Consider the following 17,850-nt stretch of genomic DNA (forward strand, 5'->3'; position numbering starts at 1 on the left):
TCCGCCAGGGTGCTACAAGGCGGGTTTTATTGGCCAAGTTTGCACAAGGATGCTTATCACTTTTGCGTCGCTTGTGAACGTTGTCAAAAGCTTGGAAGTGTGACTTGGAAGGACGAAATGCCACTAACAAACATTCTAGTAGTCGAGATTTTTGATTTTTGATTTTTGGGGCATTGACTTCATGGGACCGTTCCCGGTTTCTTTCAGGGAATTTGTACATCCTGTTGGCGGTTGAAGCAATTGCAACACATACCAATGATGCCAAGGTGGTGGTGGAGTTCCTTAAGAAAAATATTTTGTCACGATTCAGGATATGCCAAGAGCTATCATCAGCGACCAAGGCACCCATTTTTGCAATTGCATCTTTGAAGCCTTGATGAAGAAGTATGGTATCACTCACAAGGTCTCCACCGCTTATCATCCGCAAACGAATGGGGAGGCAGAATTGGCAAATAGGGAAATCAAGCATATCTTGGAAAAGACGGTGAATCCGAACCGTAAAGATTGGAGTCTTCTTTTGGCCGATGCACTATGGGCTTATCGCACCGCATACAAGACCATCTTGGGAGCTTCGCCGTATGAATTGCAGAGTCAATTAGTAGAAAGCAATGACATCGGATAAAGTAGAAAATGAAAGAAAGTACCTGTGCAATCAGTCAGTTTAAGAAGGAAGAAGAAAGTAGGAGTCACGTACACCCAATAAAATTAGATTAGAGCAATTGACGAATGTAAAAAAAAGTACCAAAAGTGGACTGTTTTGTACCTGAGTCAAAGAGAATTTTCACTGATTTTGGAGGTTTGAAAATCATGTATGTAAGGACAAAGGGAGAGGTTAAAGGGAGAAGAACAGAGAAAAAGAAAGAGGAAGGTATGCAGTCTGTGTTGTTGGATGGCACGTAGTGGGGGTAATTGGTTTTGGGCAGTTTTTTTTTGTTTTTTTGTGTTGAAATGTCCAATGTATCCTCATAGATATCTGTTTTGTGTTGTTTGTGTTTTTTTTAAGAGTGCAGTAATGGGCAAGGAAAATACATGACAAAGTTTTAAAAATGGAGACTCCAAAGGGCTGCTCTCCCTTTATATATTAGAATAGATTCATTCCTGAGAGCATCGCCGGCCTTTACTCAATTTTGATAATAAAAAAAAAATTGTGTGAAAGATTCATTTGGTGTGGAGCAATGTTTTAAAAATCGGACCGGTGAACAAACCGGAGAAGGGATCAGGCGGACGGGTCATCGGTTCAACTGCAGCCGAATAGGAATTGAACTGTTATAACTATATAAATATAAAAATATACTCCAATTGTGTAAAAATAACTAAAAATAGGCACACAAAAGTAATAAACATTTGGAAGTATTCGTTTTCAAAGAGATGCGGTATTCGTTTTTTCCTTCATCCCACATCAGGGAGAAAAACTTTTGGGAGCAACACTTTCGTCTATAAACCAAACCAAACCAAATCGAGCCTTGCGTCCCAATCACTTGGGGTCGGCTACATGAATCTATTTCCTCCATTGAGCTCTGTCAAGGGCCACTTGTTCACACATGCCCATTATACTCATATCTTTGAGCACTACAGCATCAAATGTCAATTTATGTCTACCCCTCCCCGTAACATTGTTACCTAGAGCTATCCTATCCGTTCTCTTAACTACTGCATCTTTTGGTCAACGATAGATATGCACAAACCACTTTAGCCTATTTTCCCTCAACTTTTCCTCCATAGGTGCTACACCTACCATCTCACAAACTGTTTCATTTCTAATCTTGTCTTGTCTAGTCTTACCACACATTCACCTCAACATTCTCATTTCCGCTACACTCATCTTGCTTACATGTTGTTTCTTAACAGGCCAACATTCTGTCCCATAAAACATCGCTGGTCTTATGGCAGTTCCATAGAATTTTCCCTTCAATTTTGTGGGTACCCTTTTGTCACATAGTACACCAGTAGCGCTTCTCAACTTAAGCCACCCCACTTGGATCCTATGGGTCACATCATCAACAATCTCTCCATCTCTACTAATAATTAAGCCTAAATACCTAAAATGATCACTCTTTGGTATCTCCTGGCCTTGGATCATCCCTCTTTCTTCATGCGCACTACTAGTACCACAAAACTTGCACACGATATACTCAGTTTTACTCCTATTTATTCGAAAACCCTTTGACTCTAATGCTTCCCTCCAAATTTCTAGTTTCGTATTAACACCTCTAGCGGTTTCATCTACGAGGACAATGTCATCTACAAACATCATACACCATGGAATATCCTTTTGAAATTGTCTAGTCAATTCATCCATAACTAAGGCAAAGAGGTATAGGCTCAGGGCTGACCCTTGATACAATCCTACGGTGATTGGAAATTCACTGGTTTCTCCTACTGGTGATCTAATGGTAGTGATGGCACCTTCATACATGTCTCTAATCACCTTGATATATCCTTTGGTCACTCATTTTCTCTCAAGAACCCACCATATGATGTCCCTAGGCACCCTATCATAAGCCTTTTCTAAGTCTATGAAAACCATATGGAGATCCTTCTTTTTTGCTCTGTGTTTTTCTACCAATCTCCTTAATAGGTAGATAGCTTCCATGGTTGATCTTCCTAGCATCAACCCAAACTGTTTCTCTAACACCGTAGTCACCATCCTCAACCGATGCTCAATAACTCTTTCCCACAACTTCATTGTATTACTTATCAATTTAATACCTCTATAGTTGTTGCAGCTTTGAATATCCCATTTATTCTTATATATAGGTACTAAGGTGCTCCTTCTCCATTCATCGGGCATCTTCCTAATCATAATAATCTTGTTGAACAACTTCGTCAACCAAGTCACCCCCAAGTCGCCTGGACTTTTCCACACTTCAATAGGGATACCATCTAGTCCTAGGGCCTTACCCGGTTTCATCATTTTCAAAGCTTTAACCACTTCGAACTTTTGTATTCTCCGATAAAACTTATATTCTATGTTCTCGCCAGGTACATACACTTCCTCCCCACCAAAGCCTCCTTCATGTTTCTCGTTTAACAACTTATCGAAATACGACTTCCATCTATCCTTGATCGCCTTGTCTTTCACCAACACCACCGAATCAATACCTTTTATACACTTAACTTGAGAAACGTCTCTAGCTTTCCTTTTTCGTAGCTTAACGAGTTATCCACATTCTGGTCCTTTTGCCACTTTTTAAAGCACTCCTTCTTTGCTTTTACCATGGTTTGAACCTCGTCATTCCACCACCATGTCTCCTTAGAAATTGGACCTTTTCCCTTCGACTCGCCAAGAACTTCTTTCGATAATCTTCTAATACCGTCAGCTATCGTATTCCACATATTGTCACTATCGCCTTCCACTCCCCACCGTACTGCTTAAGACATTCTTTCCTTGAATACCTCTAGTTTCTCCCCTCTTAGGCCCCACCATTTAGTCCGTGGACATCTAGTTTCCTTTCTCCTTCCATTATTCCCCTTGAGACAAATATCTAACACCAAAAGTCTATGTTGTGCCACTAGACACTCTCCGGGAATAACCTTACAATCCTTACATGTCAAGCGGTCTGCACCTCTAGCAAGAAAATAGTCGATTTGGCTTTTATTGGCTCCATTCTTAAAGGTAATTAAATGCTCCTCTCGCTTCCTATAGAGAGTATTTCCAACTATAAGGTCAAAACCTACCGTGAAATCTAAAATCCTCCTACCACCTTCGTTAAGGTCACCAAATCCAAAGCCACCATGCACCTTCTCATACCCTTGCTTATGCACTCCCACATGACCATTGAAAATCGCCTTCTATGAATAGCTTCTCCCCAAAAAGTATCCCTTGAACCACGTCATCCATTTGCTCCCAGAATTGCTCTTTAATAAGATCATCCAAGCCTACTTGGGGTGCGTAAGCACTAATAATATTAACTATACTATCTCCGATCACAAGTTTAACTGAAATAATCTGATCTCCTTTTTTCGTTATTGTAACTACCGAATCTTTCAGGTGTTTATCTACTACGATACCTACCCCATTTCTATGTCTATCATTACCCGTATAGTAAAGCTTATAACATGTGTCCTCTATCTCCCTCTCTTTCTCCCCTACCCACTTAGTCTCCTGAAGGCAAGCTATACTAATCCTCCTCCTAAGTATGGTGTCAACTAGCTCCCTAGTATTACCTGTTAATGTCCCTATATTCTAAGTTGCTAAACGAATTCTATAGTCCTGGGCTAGCTTCTTTACCCACACTCATCCAGGCATGCGCGAGAATCCTTGCTCACTTATCACCACACCCGGGCGCTGGTGTGGTGCCCCTTGCTCATTCTTCGAAGCACCCGAAGGCAGGCACAACGCGTCGCTTAAAGGGAATGCCCTAGCATGTCTCGTAATCATATTTGGATTCATGTCATAAAGATCTGACGGGTTTTTTTTACGTGTTGGCTGTCAGCTACCTAACGCACAACCCTCCTCCTTTATCCGGGTTTGGGACCGGCTGAGAAATAAAGATAAAGACTCTAAGCACGAACCAGGCGGAATTAGCAACACTTTCGTTTATAAAACCATAACAACGCCTTAGGTTCACAGAAAAAGTGGAGTTATTATCTACACTGCCCAAGGCATTTATTGTTGGCCCCACAATGCTAGTTTTCGGCATTTAAATACTCCCTCCGTTCCAAAATGAGTGACCTTTTTAGAAAAGCATGTTATTTTCAATTGTCAATCGCTTATATCTTTCAATATTAGTATTAAAAAATATGCATATTGATCTTGTTTGATAGATTTTAATTAGTTATATTAAACAAAGTTTTTAAAATCACATAAAACTTCATAAATCGAAAGATATAAGCATTTTAAAATGACACAGAGTCCCAAAAAGGTCACTCATTTTGGAACGGAGGGAGTAGCAATCAAAAGGTTAATTCTTAACAGTCCGGTTGAGCTAGACTGTTCCTAGGTATACCGGTTTGACGGTTCAATCGTTTATTTTGAGCGGTTTTCATTAAGGAGACCAATTTCGGATAATTGGCAGTTCTGAGCTAAGTCCAGACTGGACCATAGTCCGGTTGATGGTTCAACTGGTAAGTCCAGACCGGACCATAGTCTGGTTGACGGTTGAACCGGCCGGTTTAGTTCGATTTTTAAAACACTGGTATGGAGCACTCCAATGAGCAAAACTAAATGTAAGTAAGACTAATTTTGAGTAAAAACTTCATTAATAGCATTGTAGTAAGGCAAAAACTAGGGAATGACTTCGGTGTCTCCACCCATTTTGGAGACACCATAATTTTTGACATAATAAAATCATTATGAGTATAATCAAAATTATTACAAGCATAACCAAACCATAACAAGGCATAACTTGGTTGGTTATGCCTTGGTTGGTTTTTGGTTATGCCTTGGTTGGTTTTTGGTTATATTTTGTTATGGTTCTGGTATGCTTGTAATGGTTTTGATTATTTTTGTAATGGTTCTATTATGCCAAAAATTATGGTGTCTCCAAAAGGGGTGGATACACCGAAGTCGTTCTCCAAAATCATTACCATATTCGTTTCCATTGTTCTACTCAACAGAAATGCTTGAAAGGTGATTGCATGTTGTTAGGATTAGAAATGGGAGAGAGGGAGCATTTTCCTAAAAGAATCGGGAAATCCGCAAAGTACAGTAAGTTTCTTTAAAGCAAGTCAATATTTTCATACTTTGCTCAGCTTCTCTAAGATTGTGTGTTGCTTTTCTGGAATTAAAAAAAGAAAAAATATTTTTTACCTGTGATTAGTTGTGCTTTCCCAACTGTCACGCCCTCGATTTTAGACATAAAGGATAATAGATTATATACTCAATAAAAATGTCATTTTCTTGCCCATAAATACCTCACAATCACATGCTAGGTCCGTTCATCAACCGCCAATACGTTAAGTTATACATAAAAGTCCACAAGAGATTAAGGGTTGCATACTCTCACTTTAAAAGGAAATAGATTAATATTACAATTTCAAATCCCAAAATAAAATTTACATGAATGAACTACCGACTCCTTAGCATAATCATTCAAATGATGATCAATGATTCACTTCAAACGCTCCAGTTATGCTCCGTGAGTTGCACCTAAGAGATGGAAGGGTTGAGCTACACCAGCTCAATAGGAAAATCTATACAAACTCTATATGCAATTGGAATGATAAGCACGTAGAACTTTTGAACAAAAACTGCTACATTTGAAACAATGACTAGGCCATAAAATACTGTTACTAATCTAGAATCAAGGAACCACACACGCGCGCCATTCTCTTTAAAATCACAGTTTTGATATTACTAACCTCAATTCATGTACCACATTTCCTTTTTAATGATTTTGAAGAAAGGTATTTTGGGTCCTTTAAAGGGACTCACATGTCTACCCAACTCGATCTTTTAAATTTTAAGTTCACTAGCTATCGCATCTCTCTCTCTCTCTCTCTCTCTCTCTCTCTCTCTCTCTCTCTCTCTCTCTCTCTCTCTCTCTCTCTCTCTCTCTCTCTCTCTCTTCGCAATTTTTTTTATTTAACAACCTATCATGAGTGTCTCACATTCTCACGCGCCCAAGCCTTTTCATTTGAGTCTCAAGTGTACCGTCTACCCAAGATCTCTTACCTTATGTATATATTTTTTAAATCAAACATGCAAGTACTCCTCATAAACGACTTACAATCTATATCATACCACAAAGCATCCAATATCCATTTACATCAAACAGGTTATCACACCGATGTTAAGACAACGAGCCACAATAATTAGTAAGTCTGTAAGAAGGTAAATAAAGCAAATATAAACATTCACACGGTCTACGAAGCCAACTCAAATTCAAAGTTCATTGTTTTCCGTATAAGTACTCCATTTTTTTCCCAAGTCTGTTTATAAACCTCCAACCCCACATTTTATAGTAATAACAAGCTACCAAGGTATGAATAACGACTTCCCTTCACGATTTAAATCAAAGACTCATACTCACAGCACTCTGCATTTCCACCCCTTACGTTGCAGTTTGCATTACCACCCCTCGCGTTGCAATCAACATCACCCATTGTTTGGTTCTCTGCATTAGCACCCCTTGCATTGCAGTCACTTTCACTTTCACATTCCAATTCTTTGTTATAGCCACTCAAATAACAGTAATCATACAACTTCATTATCAAACGCTCCTCTAATCTTAGTTCACAATAAAGCACATCAATCAACCAACTTACAGGTCAAACACGTGTAAATAATCTCATCTCCACAGCTACCATAAGAAAAGCACAAAAGCCCCAAATTCTAAACTTAGTTAATCAATCCATTATTTTCATCTATCAAGTAATATCAACGTCAAGTCATTTTTCTCGCATATCGATTCATTCAAATCATTCATTAATCCAAAGCCACGACCACCAATCTACTCAACTTGTAACCGCGATTGCCGCATTACCTTATCAAGGTATAACGAAAGTTCTTGATTTTTATGATCATCCATAGCTAAATCAAGTGAGCCTAACAAAATAAGAAGATCAACGAATTATTAGGATATGATTAACAATGTTACACAATGGTTTGGAGGTGTTGGAAATTCGTTAGAAGTGATCTGGAGTCGAAACCATCGAGAAAGGGTCAACACGATTCAAAGCTGTTCAGAGGGCATGGGGATCGATACCCCTCCTCATAGGGATTGATCCCCCGACGGCAAAAGGTTCCAGACAGCTTGGGGATCAATACCCTAAGCATGGGGATCGATCCCCCGAAGCTAACAGCTGCGTTTTTCTGTAGTTCATTCATGAACAAAACCCCAACGAAAGAACACAAACTAGGATATGATCTAGCACATTATCAACTCAAAAACATGTAGAATGAGTAAGAAATTCCTACCTCAAGGGTTTTGAGCAAAACCCCGAGATCAAACAAAGCCCTAGCTCCGAGTTTTGAAATCCAACAAGAACTCCTCCATCGAGCTCCACCCACGCGATTCAAGAGCCAAAGACACTTGAACAAGGTTAGATACGCTTGGGTTTTCACGGGTCCATGGCAGATTGGAGGTGTAGGTGTGAGAGAGAGTGAGAGAAAGAGAGAGCCGAAGAGAGAAGTGCGTGTCGGGTGAGAGAAGAGAGGCGTGAGGGTTTGAGAGAGTTAGGTGAGGAAAATATTTCCCTGATACACATATATATGCATACATCTTATTACATAAGCACCCTTCCACTTACCATTTCACCACACTAACTCCCAAATCCATATATCCTTGCATAATTAACCTTCCAATATATAACCACATCAAAATTCTTATTTTTCTCTAAACTCTGGCATTTTATAAAACATCGAAATTATTAAAATTAAACATAGGTCTCTACACCAACAATCTAATGCTTTCAAAAATGAGGATTTATATGCTAGAATAAACGAAATAAAGTGCATCTGCATATTAGAAAGACAGTTAGAGATTATTGTATGCTTTGTTTTCAAACTACTTGCCTAAGGAAGAAAGGTATCTCAATCATGGTATTTCACCCAACAAACATATCCGAACTTCTTCCTATATGGAGCCCTATATTTGACCCGACAATCATGATATAAGTATTTTTCCAAGGAATGATGCAATGACAATTTTGTCATGAAACTTTGCAGGAGAATAAGCCATAGAACCCACCATCAAAACCACGGGCACATTGAGAATGAGGACTCATGGCACCCAGTAAGTCAATTCATCTTCTCAGTTGCATACAGATGCTTTAATACATCATACATTTGCCATTGTGAATTCTATCGTTCTTTTTCTTTTATTTTTAGTTGTCTGAAATGATCTATAAGAGTCTAGGTAATGTCACGCGAATGTTGAGGTTCACTCTACCTTTCCCTTTGCTTGCGTACCCTATCTATCAAGTGAGCCTACTACTAGATTGTCAAATGTGATGCTTTGATACATCATACATTTGCCATAGTGAATTCTATCATTCTTTTTCTTATATTTTCAGTTGTATGAAAAGATCTATAAGAGTTTGGGTAATGTCGCGCGAATGTTGAGGTTCACTCTACCTTTCCCTTTTCTTGCGTACCCTATCTATCTAGTGAGCCTGCTACTAGATTGTCAAATGTGTCAAATTTTGAGCTTATGAATCACAAGTTTTGTAAAAATTTACCCAAAAAAAAAAGTTTTGTAAAATTTTTAACAGTTTTTTGGCCTTCAGTTTTTGTTCAGTGGAGTCGAAGCCCTGGAAAATAGGTTCTCACTACAATCCTAACCATGATTTGTTCGTGCCAAGCAGGAAGAAAGACGTGATCACCTCCGCCATGTGTTGAACTGCCATGGCTGCACTGCTTGTTGGTCTATCCTTTGTCATGGGTCCAGTCCAATTGCTCAAACTCTATGGCATCCCCTATTGGGTTTGTTTCAGTCCCTTAGTTCTTTTTTTACCTTACAAAGTCAAAAAGCCATCTTATTTATGTCCTCATATGGCTCAAAATTTCAAAAAGAACTATGCCGCCATTGTAGCCTCATACAAGGAATTAATTATTAAATATCTTCGTACAAAATGACTTATTAGTAGAAACTTCAAAGACTTGCTAGGAAACTTGAGGGTTGAGAGCTTCTCTCTCTAGAAATAGAGAGAGAGAGAATGCACTCCCTCGGTTTCATCTCATTTGATTCTTACAAAATCATCCATAATATCTTATATAGAGGTAATCTCAAGCTCTAATCGGAATTCTGCTTCTAATTGTTCGACCTTGGTTTTGACTCCGAGGTTATTCCAAAAATCAGCACCAGAGATCTAAGTTGTTTTCCAGCTCCTGCATCTTCCAACAACTGGGTTTCGGTACCCATAAACAAAATACCCAATTTGAGTTGTCAATTAGGAGGTGGTCGACGGTCTATTTACTCCTTAACCAACATCGGAGTTCAAAGACCAAACATCCATGGGTTTTTAAGCTCGGCACTTCGATTTATCCTTCACACTCCAATTTGCTCACACCGCTACATCGACCCGATGTGCTGTGTACAAGTATGGCGTTCGGAGCTTCATCTAATACCGCTTTGGGTAATCTGAGGTAATCTCAGCTTCGATTGCTCACGAGTGGTTTATGTTTTCAAATTCGGTCTGTCATTGGCTGCCGCTGATCCTAGATATTCCAAGTGGGGATTCATTTTGCATCTCCAATCTATTTAATCAGGGTTGTAGATTAGGGAATCTCTTGCGCCCTGTTTTTAGTTCATCAATGTAGCGCTGGTGGAACATGTTCCAATATCGAAACCTGAAACCCAAAATCTGGGTTTCAAGTGCTTTACCCATAATCTGCCATAGCCGTTTTGATGGTATGATGGAGTATTGTTTAAAATCATTTTGCCGGTAATACTTTATCAGATCTAGTTTACTGGGTCACCATTGTTAAATCGAGCTTTTGAGCTCAAAAACTACCTACGAGCTGGCTGGATGCCGATGGTCTGCATTCCATGTAGTCGATGAGTGGTTTTAATTCCATCGAAGTTTTTGTGATTCGTATAGACATGGCTGTGGTAGGCCATGGACCATTGTTCAAGTAGGTTCTTCAAATGGGCTCACGCCCAATATTGGCTTAGTTTAGTTTCTGGGCAGTCACTCAACTGCCTGGTTTAGTTACTAGGCTCATTGCCCAATTCAGGGCTCAAATGATATGCAACTTATTGTGGAGCTCCTTTAAATTCCATGATTATAAGATTCTGGTAACCTGGTGCTTTAGCGTAGTGTGGTGTGTTTGGGCTGTCTTCGACTAGGTTGGTGGTCATGCTTTGATCGAAATGGGTAGCCTTGCGGGCTATCATTGATTAGATTGGTGTGGTTCGTTGATTGAAAGGGGCAGCCTGGTTTCATCTGCGGTTCGAGTGGCCACTTTTGTGGTTCCTCTTTCTGTCCCTCTTTTAGTTTATGGCAAGCCTAGGGGATTAGGTCGAGGGTGTAGTAGTCTGGATGGAATGGGTGTGGTGTGCAGGGTACTTGGGCAAGTAGCCTTACCGGATGCTGTCATCTCTCGTTCGAGCCTCTCCTCTGTGCCTAGTTCCTCTATAGTAGCTGTTCTTTTAGAAGTAGGTATTATGCTTGTCGCTTTGGGTTTGGTTGGAGTTTTAGTATCGTGGTTTGGTTATCTCATCTCTGGAGGCTGTGGTGTTTGGTAGTTGGCTGAGGGCGGGATGTTTTCTGGCGAGCCTTTGGCCTTGGACGAGGGAGTATTAGGCCGGATGGAATGGGCGTGGTGTGCAGGGTGGGGCCCCATGTCGGATGTTGTCATCTCTGGTTCGAATCTCTTCTTGGTGCCTTGTTCCTCTGTAGTAGCTGTTCAGCATTCCCTTGGGGTCGATTTGCTATGCAGCTGCATGTCCTCATTGATGGTTATCATTTGGTCACTTCTGACCGTGACTATTTATTTTTATTTCCTAGCCTGACTGGATGTGCCAGGTAGTAGTTAGCTTTCATGATATTCTACTCATATCATACCCCGTTGTACTATCCTTCCGCTTAGATGGATAGTGCAGCGCGGGTATGATCTCCACACACATAGTACTTTTGTTATCTTACCTAATTTACTTTACTCACCATACGGGTTGTGCATGAGTTATCACACTTTTTTCAATCTTCTTTTTTTTTTAATTTTCTTTTCCTCCTGGGGTATGCTCGTTGTAGGCTGTACATTCAGTTAACCTTCTTTAATTTCAAGCTAATATACTCCCAAAAAAAAAAAGAAGTCAATTTGTCTTCGAATATGCCTTTAGGTACAAAAAGCAGGAGACGAAATATAGACCTGGGGGATAGAGTGGGAAAACTTCTTCACATACAAAGTAAAAGAATGTATTTGGGTGATTTCTTTATTTGATTTAAGACGGTTTTATATACTAGATGCGTTATTTTTTGTCTTTATTTATTTTCTTCAAAACATGAAACCTGTTATTAGGTACACTTTTGCGAGTTGACTGTCGCGCCCCCAATTTTAAACACAAAAATAATAGTTTTTCCATATATAAAACATCGTCTTATCCGTACCAATATGCTCATGAACGTCACGCCAACATCAAGTCATAGACAAACCTCCTTCCATTCGGATATCCATATGTTTACATTGTATAAATTACATACTAGTCAGGAGAGAGAAAATATTAAGTAGCGCTACATTTGTCTAAGACATGAGGTATGACTTTTTAAGTTACAATTTCATTTCAAGACATAATCAGACAAATGGTAAAGATACTCTTTTATCCTAAACCTTTAACGACATCCGGCAATGCACCCTGGCACTCCACGCTATACTCCTTGATTGATACCTGAAAATGGAAAGGTTGAGCTACACTAACCCAGCAGAAAAATCTCTACTAACTCTATATGCGAATGGGATGACAGTAGGGGTGAGCAAAAAATCGGTCAAACCACAAATCCAGTCCAAACGAATCCAAACCGAAAGGTTTGATTCGGTTTTTTAGTAGTATGGTTTGGTCATGGTTTAAAAAAATTAGAAACCGCGTTATATGGTTTGGTTTGTGGATTCACGTTTATGGTCATGGGTCCAAACTGATCTGCACCGTATAATACATTATATATATTTTAATTATGAAATCACCAAATAATTATGGGACCCTTAGTCAAATACTTTCCTAGTAAATTTATTGATCCAATTCAATCCATTGCAATATTTAGTTTTTCTTTCCTGCCAAGATGTTAATAGTTGGTATATTTAGTTGGTTCATTTTAATGACTTACTGGTAATTCATTTCCTTAGTTCAAGACTTGAGACAATTGTTGGTATTCTGCCTTTAATTTATGTTCATAAATTTATGTACTTTAATTTTTTTTTTTGAAGATGATAGCATAATTCAAAGCAAACTGTGGTTTAAAACCGAAACCAAACCGAATTTCAATGGTTTGGTTCTATGGCTTTTGTGGGTTGGTTTGGTTCTCCAAATTCATAATCTGTAAATATTGGTTTGGTTCTAAGTTTACTCTAAAACCGAACCAATCCAAACCATGCTCACCCCTAGATAACAGGTGTCCAAACAAAAAAAAAATCCTTTTATAAGAACAATCGCGCTTGAGTAAAATAAGTACTACTTATAACTCTTTCTTCAATTTTACACAGACAAACATTTTTACCCACATGAACACACCTTTATTCTACAAACTCAGTGTACCGTTACCAATATCAATTACTCCCTCCGTCCTTTTTTAAGTGTCCTGCTTCGTAATTCCAACTTATTAAAAAAACATCATCATTACACCGTTCACATCAACTTTTACCTCCACTTTCTCTGCTTACCCTCTATAAAAACATCACATTACATTTTTACTCACTAATTTTTCAAAATGGAATCTACTTTTAGGGGCAAAATGGAAAATTCACAAACTTTTACCCACTAACTTTACAAAATGGACATTATTAAGGGACAGTCCAAAATGGAATATTGGACTCTAAAAAAGGGGACGGAGGGAGTATTATTATTATCATCTCATGTCCGTGACTTAAAATTAATCTGAGTTCTTAAATAAAGCAAGTTCTCTTTCTTTTCTACTACCACTAGCCGACCTCTCAACAAATTATACACAATTCGCATATAGGGGAGGGATATCAAGTAAATAGTGACCCATCAAATAATACGATGCCACAGCAACAAAGAAACTCACATTTCTATCGAATCAATACTTCAATTTTCAAGCCAATGGTTATCGTGTCCTCAATCGTATCCCTTTGAATTCCCCTTTCATTTCAATACCCTTAAGTCATGGTTCACCCATCTTCACTTACATATACACACAAACCTCTCAACTTAGTCATGAATAACCATTCACAATAATTGGGATGCTAAACAAAAGAAAGAAGATAAGGCATCTCAAATGAAAGGAACCTAAGTAATTAAACATATTCCATACTCGTGATTACCCGACGCATCCACAATTCCACAATATCATTCTTTGATCCTTATTCGTATTCTTCTTTCATCCTCAAGTTCTAATTCCTCTACACCATGTCATACATTAATTTCATTCTCAATTATGCCACATACTTCAAAAACATTCTCGGTGGACCCGTTCATTCCAGGTATTTTGGGACCCCGTTCATCCCTTTCTTGTCACCACACTGATTAGTGGGATCGTTCATTCCGGGTATTTTGGGACCCCGTTCATCCCCTTCCAGTCACCACACTGATTGGCGGGCCCGTTCATTCAGGGTATTTGGGACCTTGTTCATCCCCAATTTGTATAAAATGTCAACATACCACATTTTGGTCATTATCCTTCATTTTATTCTCATTCCACAAAAAACTTGTCATTTATATTACTCATCGAATCTCCACATAGTAAGTAGCCAAAATCAAGCATTAATTTACAATTAGTCATACACCATGTGTGTTCATAATCCAGGTTCTTAAACAACCTTTTTTCTGTATTCATACTCATCTCGCTAGTCAACTTCTCAAACAAACATATGCACACTCCTATTTCATGATAATAATTTCGTAATCCAAATCTATTCAAGTACTAAAATTAACCATAATCCATACCTCGCAATGCATTGTATCCTAAATGCTCTGATTAGCTCAATCTCATGGATGTAAGTCAAACAATCTAAGTCTAAGAAAAATATCCATATCACAATTTGTAGTCGTAATCGCCATTGAACTTTCCACCAATCTTTTTATTCTATCACCTTGTATCTAGTAGGTGTTCAAGAGTCCAATTCTCTATGTTATAAGTATAAAAGGTACAATCTATCCAAACCGTAGCCTTAGATTCATGTCCAATTCCTAATTCAGGTAGAAACCATAGTTGGACCTCACATTCCAACTTCACAAACCAACCATCCTGTTCATTACATAAGCTCCTCTCTCTCATCTATGAGGCTCGTTTTCCATTTGCCCTAACATGCCATCGCATTTCAAATAAGTGTCGTGGATGCTCCCATGAGCTCACTCCCATATAAGTATGCCTAATAAATCAAAGTCTAAGCGGACCTTCCGTTTCTCTACGCCTAGTCTCATTTCATCTCCAAACCCTTCTCATATACCTACGTGTCTTACCACACATTCATATTTCAAAAGAACACATTAACTCGTCCCCTTTCTAACTCTCATTTCTCAAAAATTAGTTGTCCAGATCAACTCATTGTATCCCCATATATCAGGTAGGTGAAATTAAGCATCTACTCTTCATACGATTTCATTTATCAATAAGTTTTCCATCCGATTAGATCATTACCCCCACCACACATCAAGTAAGCACTTTAGAGTTCATTCTCATGTAACCAAGTCAAAATTATAGAAAAGAAACATTTTAAACACTACTCAATGTTAGTTGTAACCTCGCGTGTATTTTTCTAAAAACAAACAAAAATAACATTCCAGCGTGCAGGGGTATCGATACGCAAGCAGTCATGGTCCAGATAGAAGACGGGTATCGATACCAGCTTCCATGGGTATCAATACCTACTAGTTTTCTGCCCGCAATTCCCAGATTTTATAGATTACAACACACTTTGACGAGGGATGATCAAAAACCAAAAACTACACCCAATCAACACATAAACATATAAAGAGAGAGGAGAGATCCCTACCTCAAGGGTTGAGAGCAATCCCAAAGAACCCAATAGCGCCCTAGACTTCCAAGTGTTGAAATCAGCCAAATACTCCCTCTCCAAACCTCGATACGCGATTAGTGACTAAGGATCCCTCTATTGTGGTGGATTCTAGGTGGATCTTAGTGGTCTTCGTAAAGTAGAGTGAGAGAGAGCAGGAGGTCGAGAAAGAGAGACCGAGGGAGATGATAGCATCAGAGAGAGAGAGAGAGAGAGACGTGAGGGAAAAAGAAAATAAAAGGGTTAGTGATTTTTTTTACTGGCGTCCCACACACATATATGCAAAGAGTAATTTACACTTAAACCCTCTTAACCATTATAACACCTTGCCAACTCCCACAACATCAATTTCATTTCACTATAACCCTAAGTTTTACCCACATTAAATATCTCAAACACACTTTAAAATTATATAAATAAAATGAAATTATTCCGGGTCTCTACATTGACCTTTTGGCGATAGGCCGATGTATATATATTAAGTCTTTAGGTACAATTCCCACATCATTCTTTGGGTGATGAATTGCTAAATTTATGTTTGCTTTGGTACATGATAGCTCATAGTTACGATAAAATACTAATATAGAGCTAATTTTTTTAACGTAGCATATTAGGGGTAAATGATTATAAACCATGCAATTAGGATAGATATAGAATTTAAGTCTCTAATACTTAATCTTTTGGAACATGTTAGATGGCCTAAGACATGTGATTTTGCATCCTAAATACTTCTTTTTTAATATATGCAATCAATTTTTAGCACATATGAGCCTGACTAAGTTTATTTATTTTTAAGTTTGTGTACAAATACAACTCAAGTACGTCGAATCTTGAGGCTTCAGATCCGTAAGTATTCACTTATTATGTAGATCACTAACTGGTATGCTTATTTTCGTTGTTATGTATCGTTTTTCATTTTTATTGGTGTTTTGGATGGTGTTTTTGTTTTATCAAGTAGTACGCGTTTGCTGATAAAAAAAAATTCTTATGCGTTTGAGTTTGTGCATGCAAAATTAAGTTAGGGATTGAAAAATTGTTTGTTCTTTATTTGCTGATTCAAGTTAAACGTGTCAATGAATATGCTTGGGTTATTGTTTTCCGCAAAGTTAAATTAATTGGGCAATGGTTAATATATTGGGTTTAATGTCCAGTATTTATTTGCGTGTGCTGATCGTTCGAGTAGGCACGGGCATGCACTAGTAACATCAGTATAGAAAACCAAATAACAATTTATAATTTTACATATTTACGTATTTGTATGGTATTCTACAAGCATGAGTAAAATTTCTTGACTAATTCTTAATATTCACCTTCAAACTTGGCAAATCATCTAGGGCCTAATTGACAACGTTTTTTTTTATATAAATTTCTCTTTATGCTTTTATATTTTTTATAAATGATTTACAAAATGTGTTTGGTAAAATATTTCACTTTTTTTATTATAAATGTTTACAAAGTTTTCAAAAATTTTGCAAAAAGAAAAAAGAAAAAACGGCTGTTAGAGAGATACTCTCCTCCTTCTTTCAAGGATCTTGATCAACTAACCATGGCTGATGGAACCACCTCGTTTGCAAATGGTTTGGGCATTAAAACCTTGGATTCCCTTGAGGTAAGAAGAAAACATAGAGAATTCAACGCCCCTCTTCCTAATGATACAGTTCGTGCTTCTTCTAACCTGATTTCTACATCAGGAAACCCTAGAAAATCCTCATCTTCCCCAAATTCCTATATTCCAAAACCTGCTAACAACCACATGATGACTGTTGCTGTAGAGACCCGTATTAACTCCTAATTTTTATAATTGAGAAATGTCGTGGTTATTTGATTTTGGGGGTTAATGTGAAAGAAATATAAGTTGGGGTGTTATAGCTAATGCGTGTGTGTGTGTGTGTGTATGTGTATGTGTGTGTGATGTGTGGCAGGGGAATTATTTTCCCATCTCATTCTCTCTCTCTCTCTCTCTCTCTCTCTCTCTCTCTCACCCAAACTTCCACCCAAACAACTCAAACCCACACAAAACAACCTCCAATCTTTCGTCTCTATGCGTATTGGAGCTCGTACCTCGTTCGATTGAGCTTGGTGGGGTTTATTTTGCTCGGTGTTGGTTTTAGAGACTAGGGCACGATCCCTCACTTGAAATCCGTTCTTCGACTCCGAGGTAGGGAACTCTACCTTTCTTTATATGTTTTATGAGTGATTTGATGCTTAAATTCATGCTTGTAATGTTGTAATTGGGTTTGGATACGATCTATCATCGCTATGAAAATTGTTTGAAATTT

At 38.3% G+C, this 17,850-nt stretch overlaps 1 protein-coding gene and 1 long non-coding RNA gene across 2 annotated transcripts; both read right to left on the minus strand.

Moving 5' to 3' along the window:
- Window positions 1-3,757: 3,757 nt before the first annotated feature.
- LOC131313930 (uncharacterized) lies at window positions 3,758-4,393 on the minus strand. Its single transcript, XM_058342424.1, has 2 exons — window positions 4,270-4,393; window positions 3,758-4,167 (listed from the first exon to the last, which is right to left on the minus strand). Exons 1-2 carry the CDS (start codon window positions 4,391-4,393, stop codon window positions 3,758-3,760), a joined length of 534 nt encoding a protein of 177 aa, XP_058198407.1.
- A 1,439-nt stretch (window positions 4,394-5,832) lies between these two features.
- LOC131313466 (uncharacterized) lies at window positions 5,833-8,320 on the minus strand. Its single transcript, XR_009196206.1, has 2 exons — window positions 7,862-8,320; window positions 5,833-6,091 (listed from the first exon to the last, which is right to left on the minus strand). It is a non-coding gene; the product is annotated as an uncharacterized LOC131313466 (long non-coding RNA).
- Window positions 8,321-17,850: the final 9,530 nt, after the last annotated feature.

This window comes from Rhododendron vialii, chromosome 13a (genome assembly GCF_030253575.1).
Source record: "Rhododendron vialii isolate Sample 1 chromosome 13a, ASM3025357v1".
NCBI classification, from domain to species: Eukaryota; Viridiplantae; Streptophyta; class Magnoliopsida; order Ericales; family Ericaceae; genus Rhododendron; species Rhododendron vialii.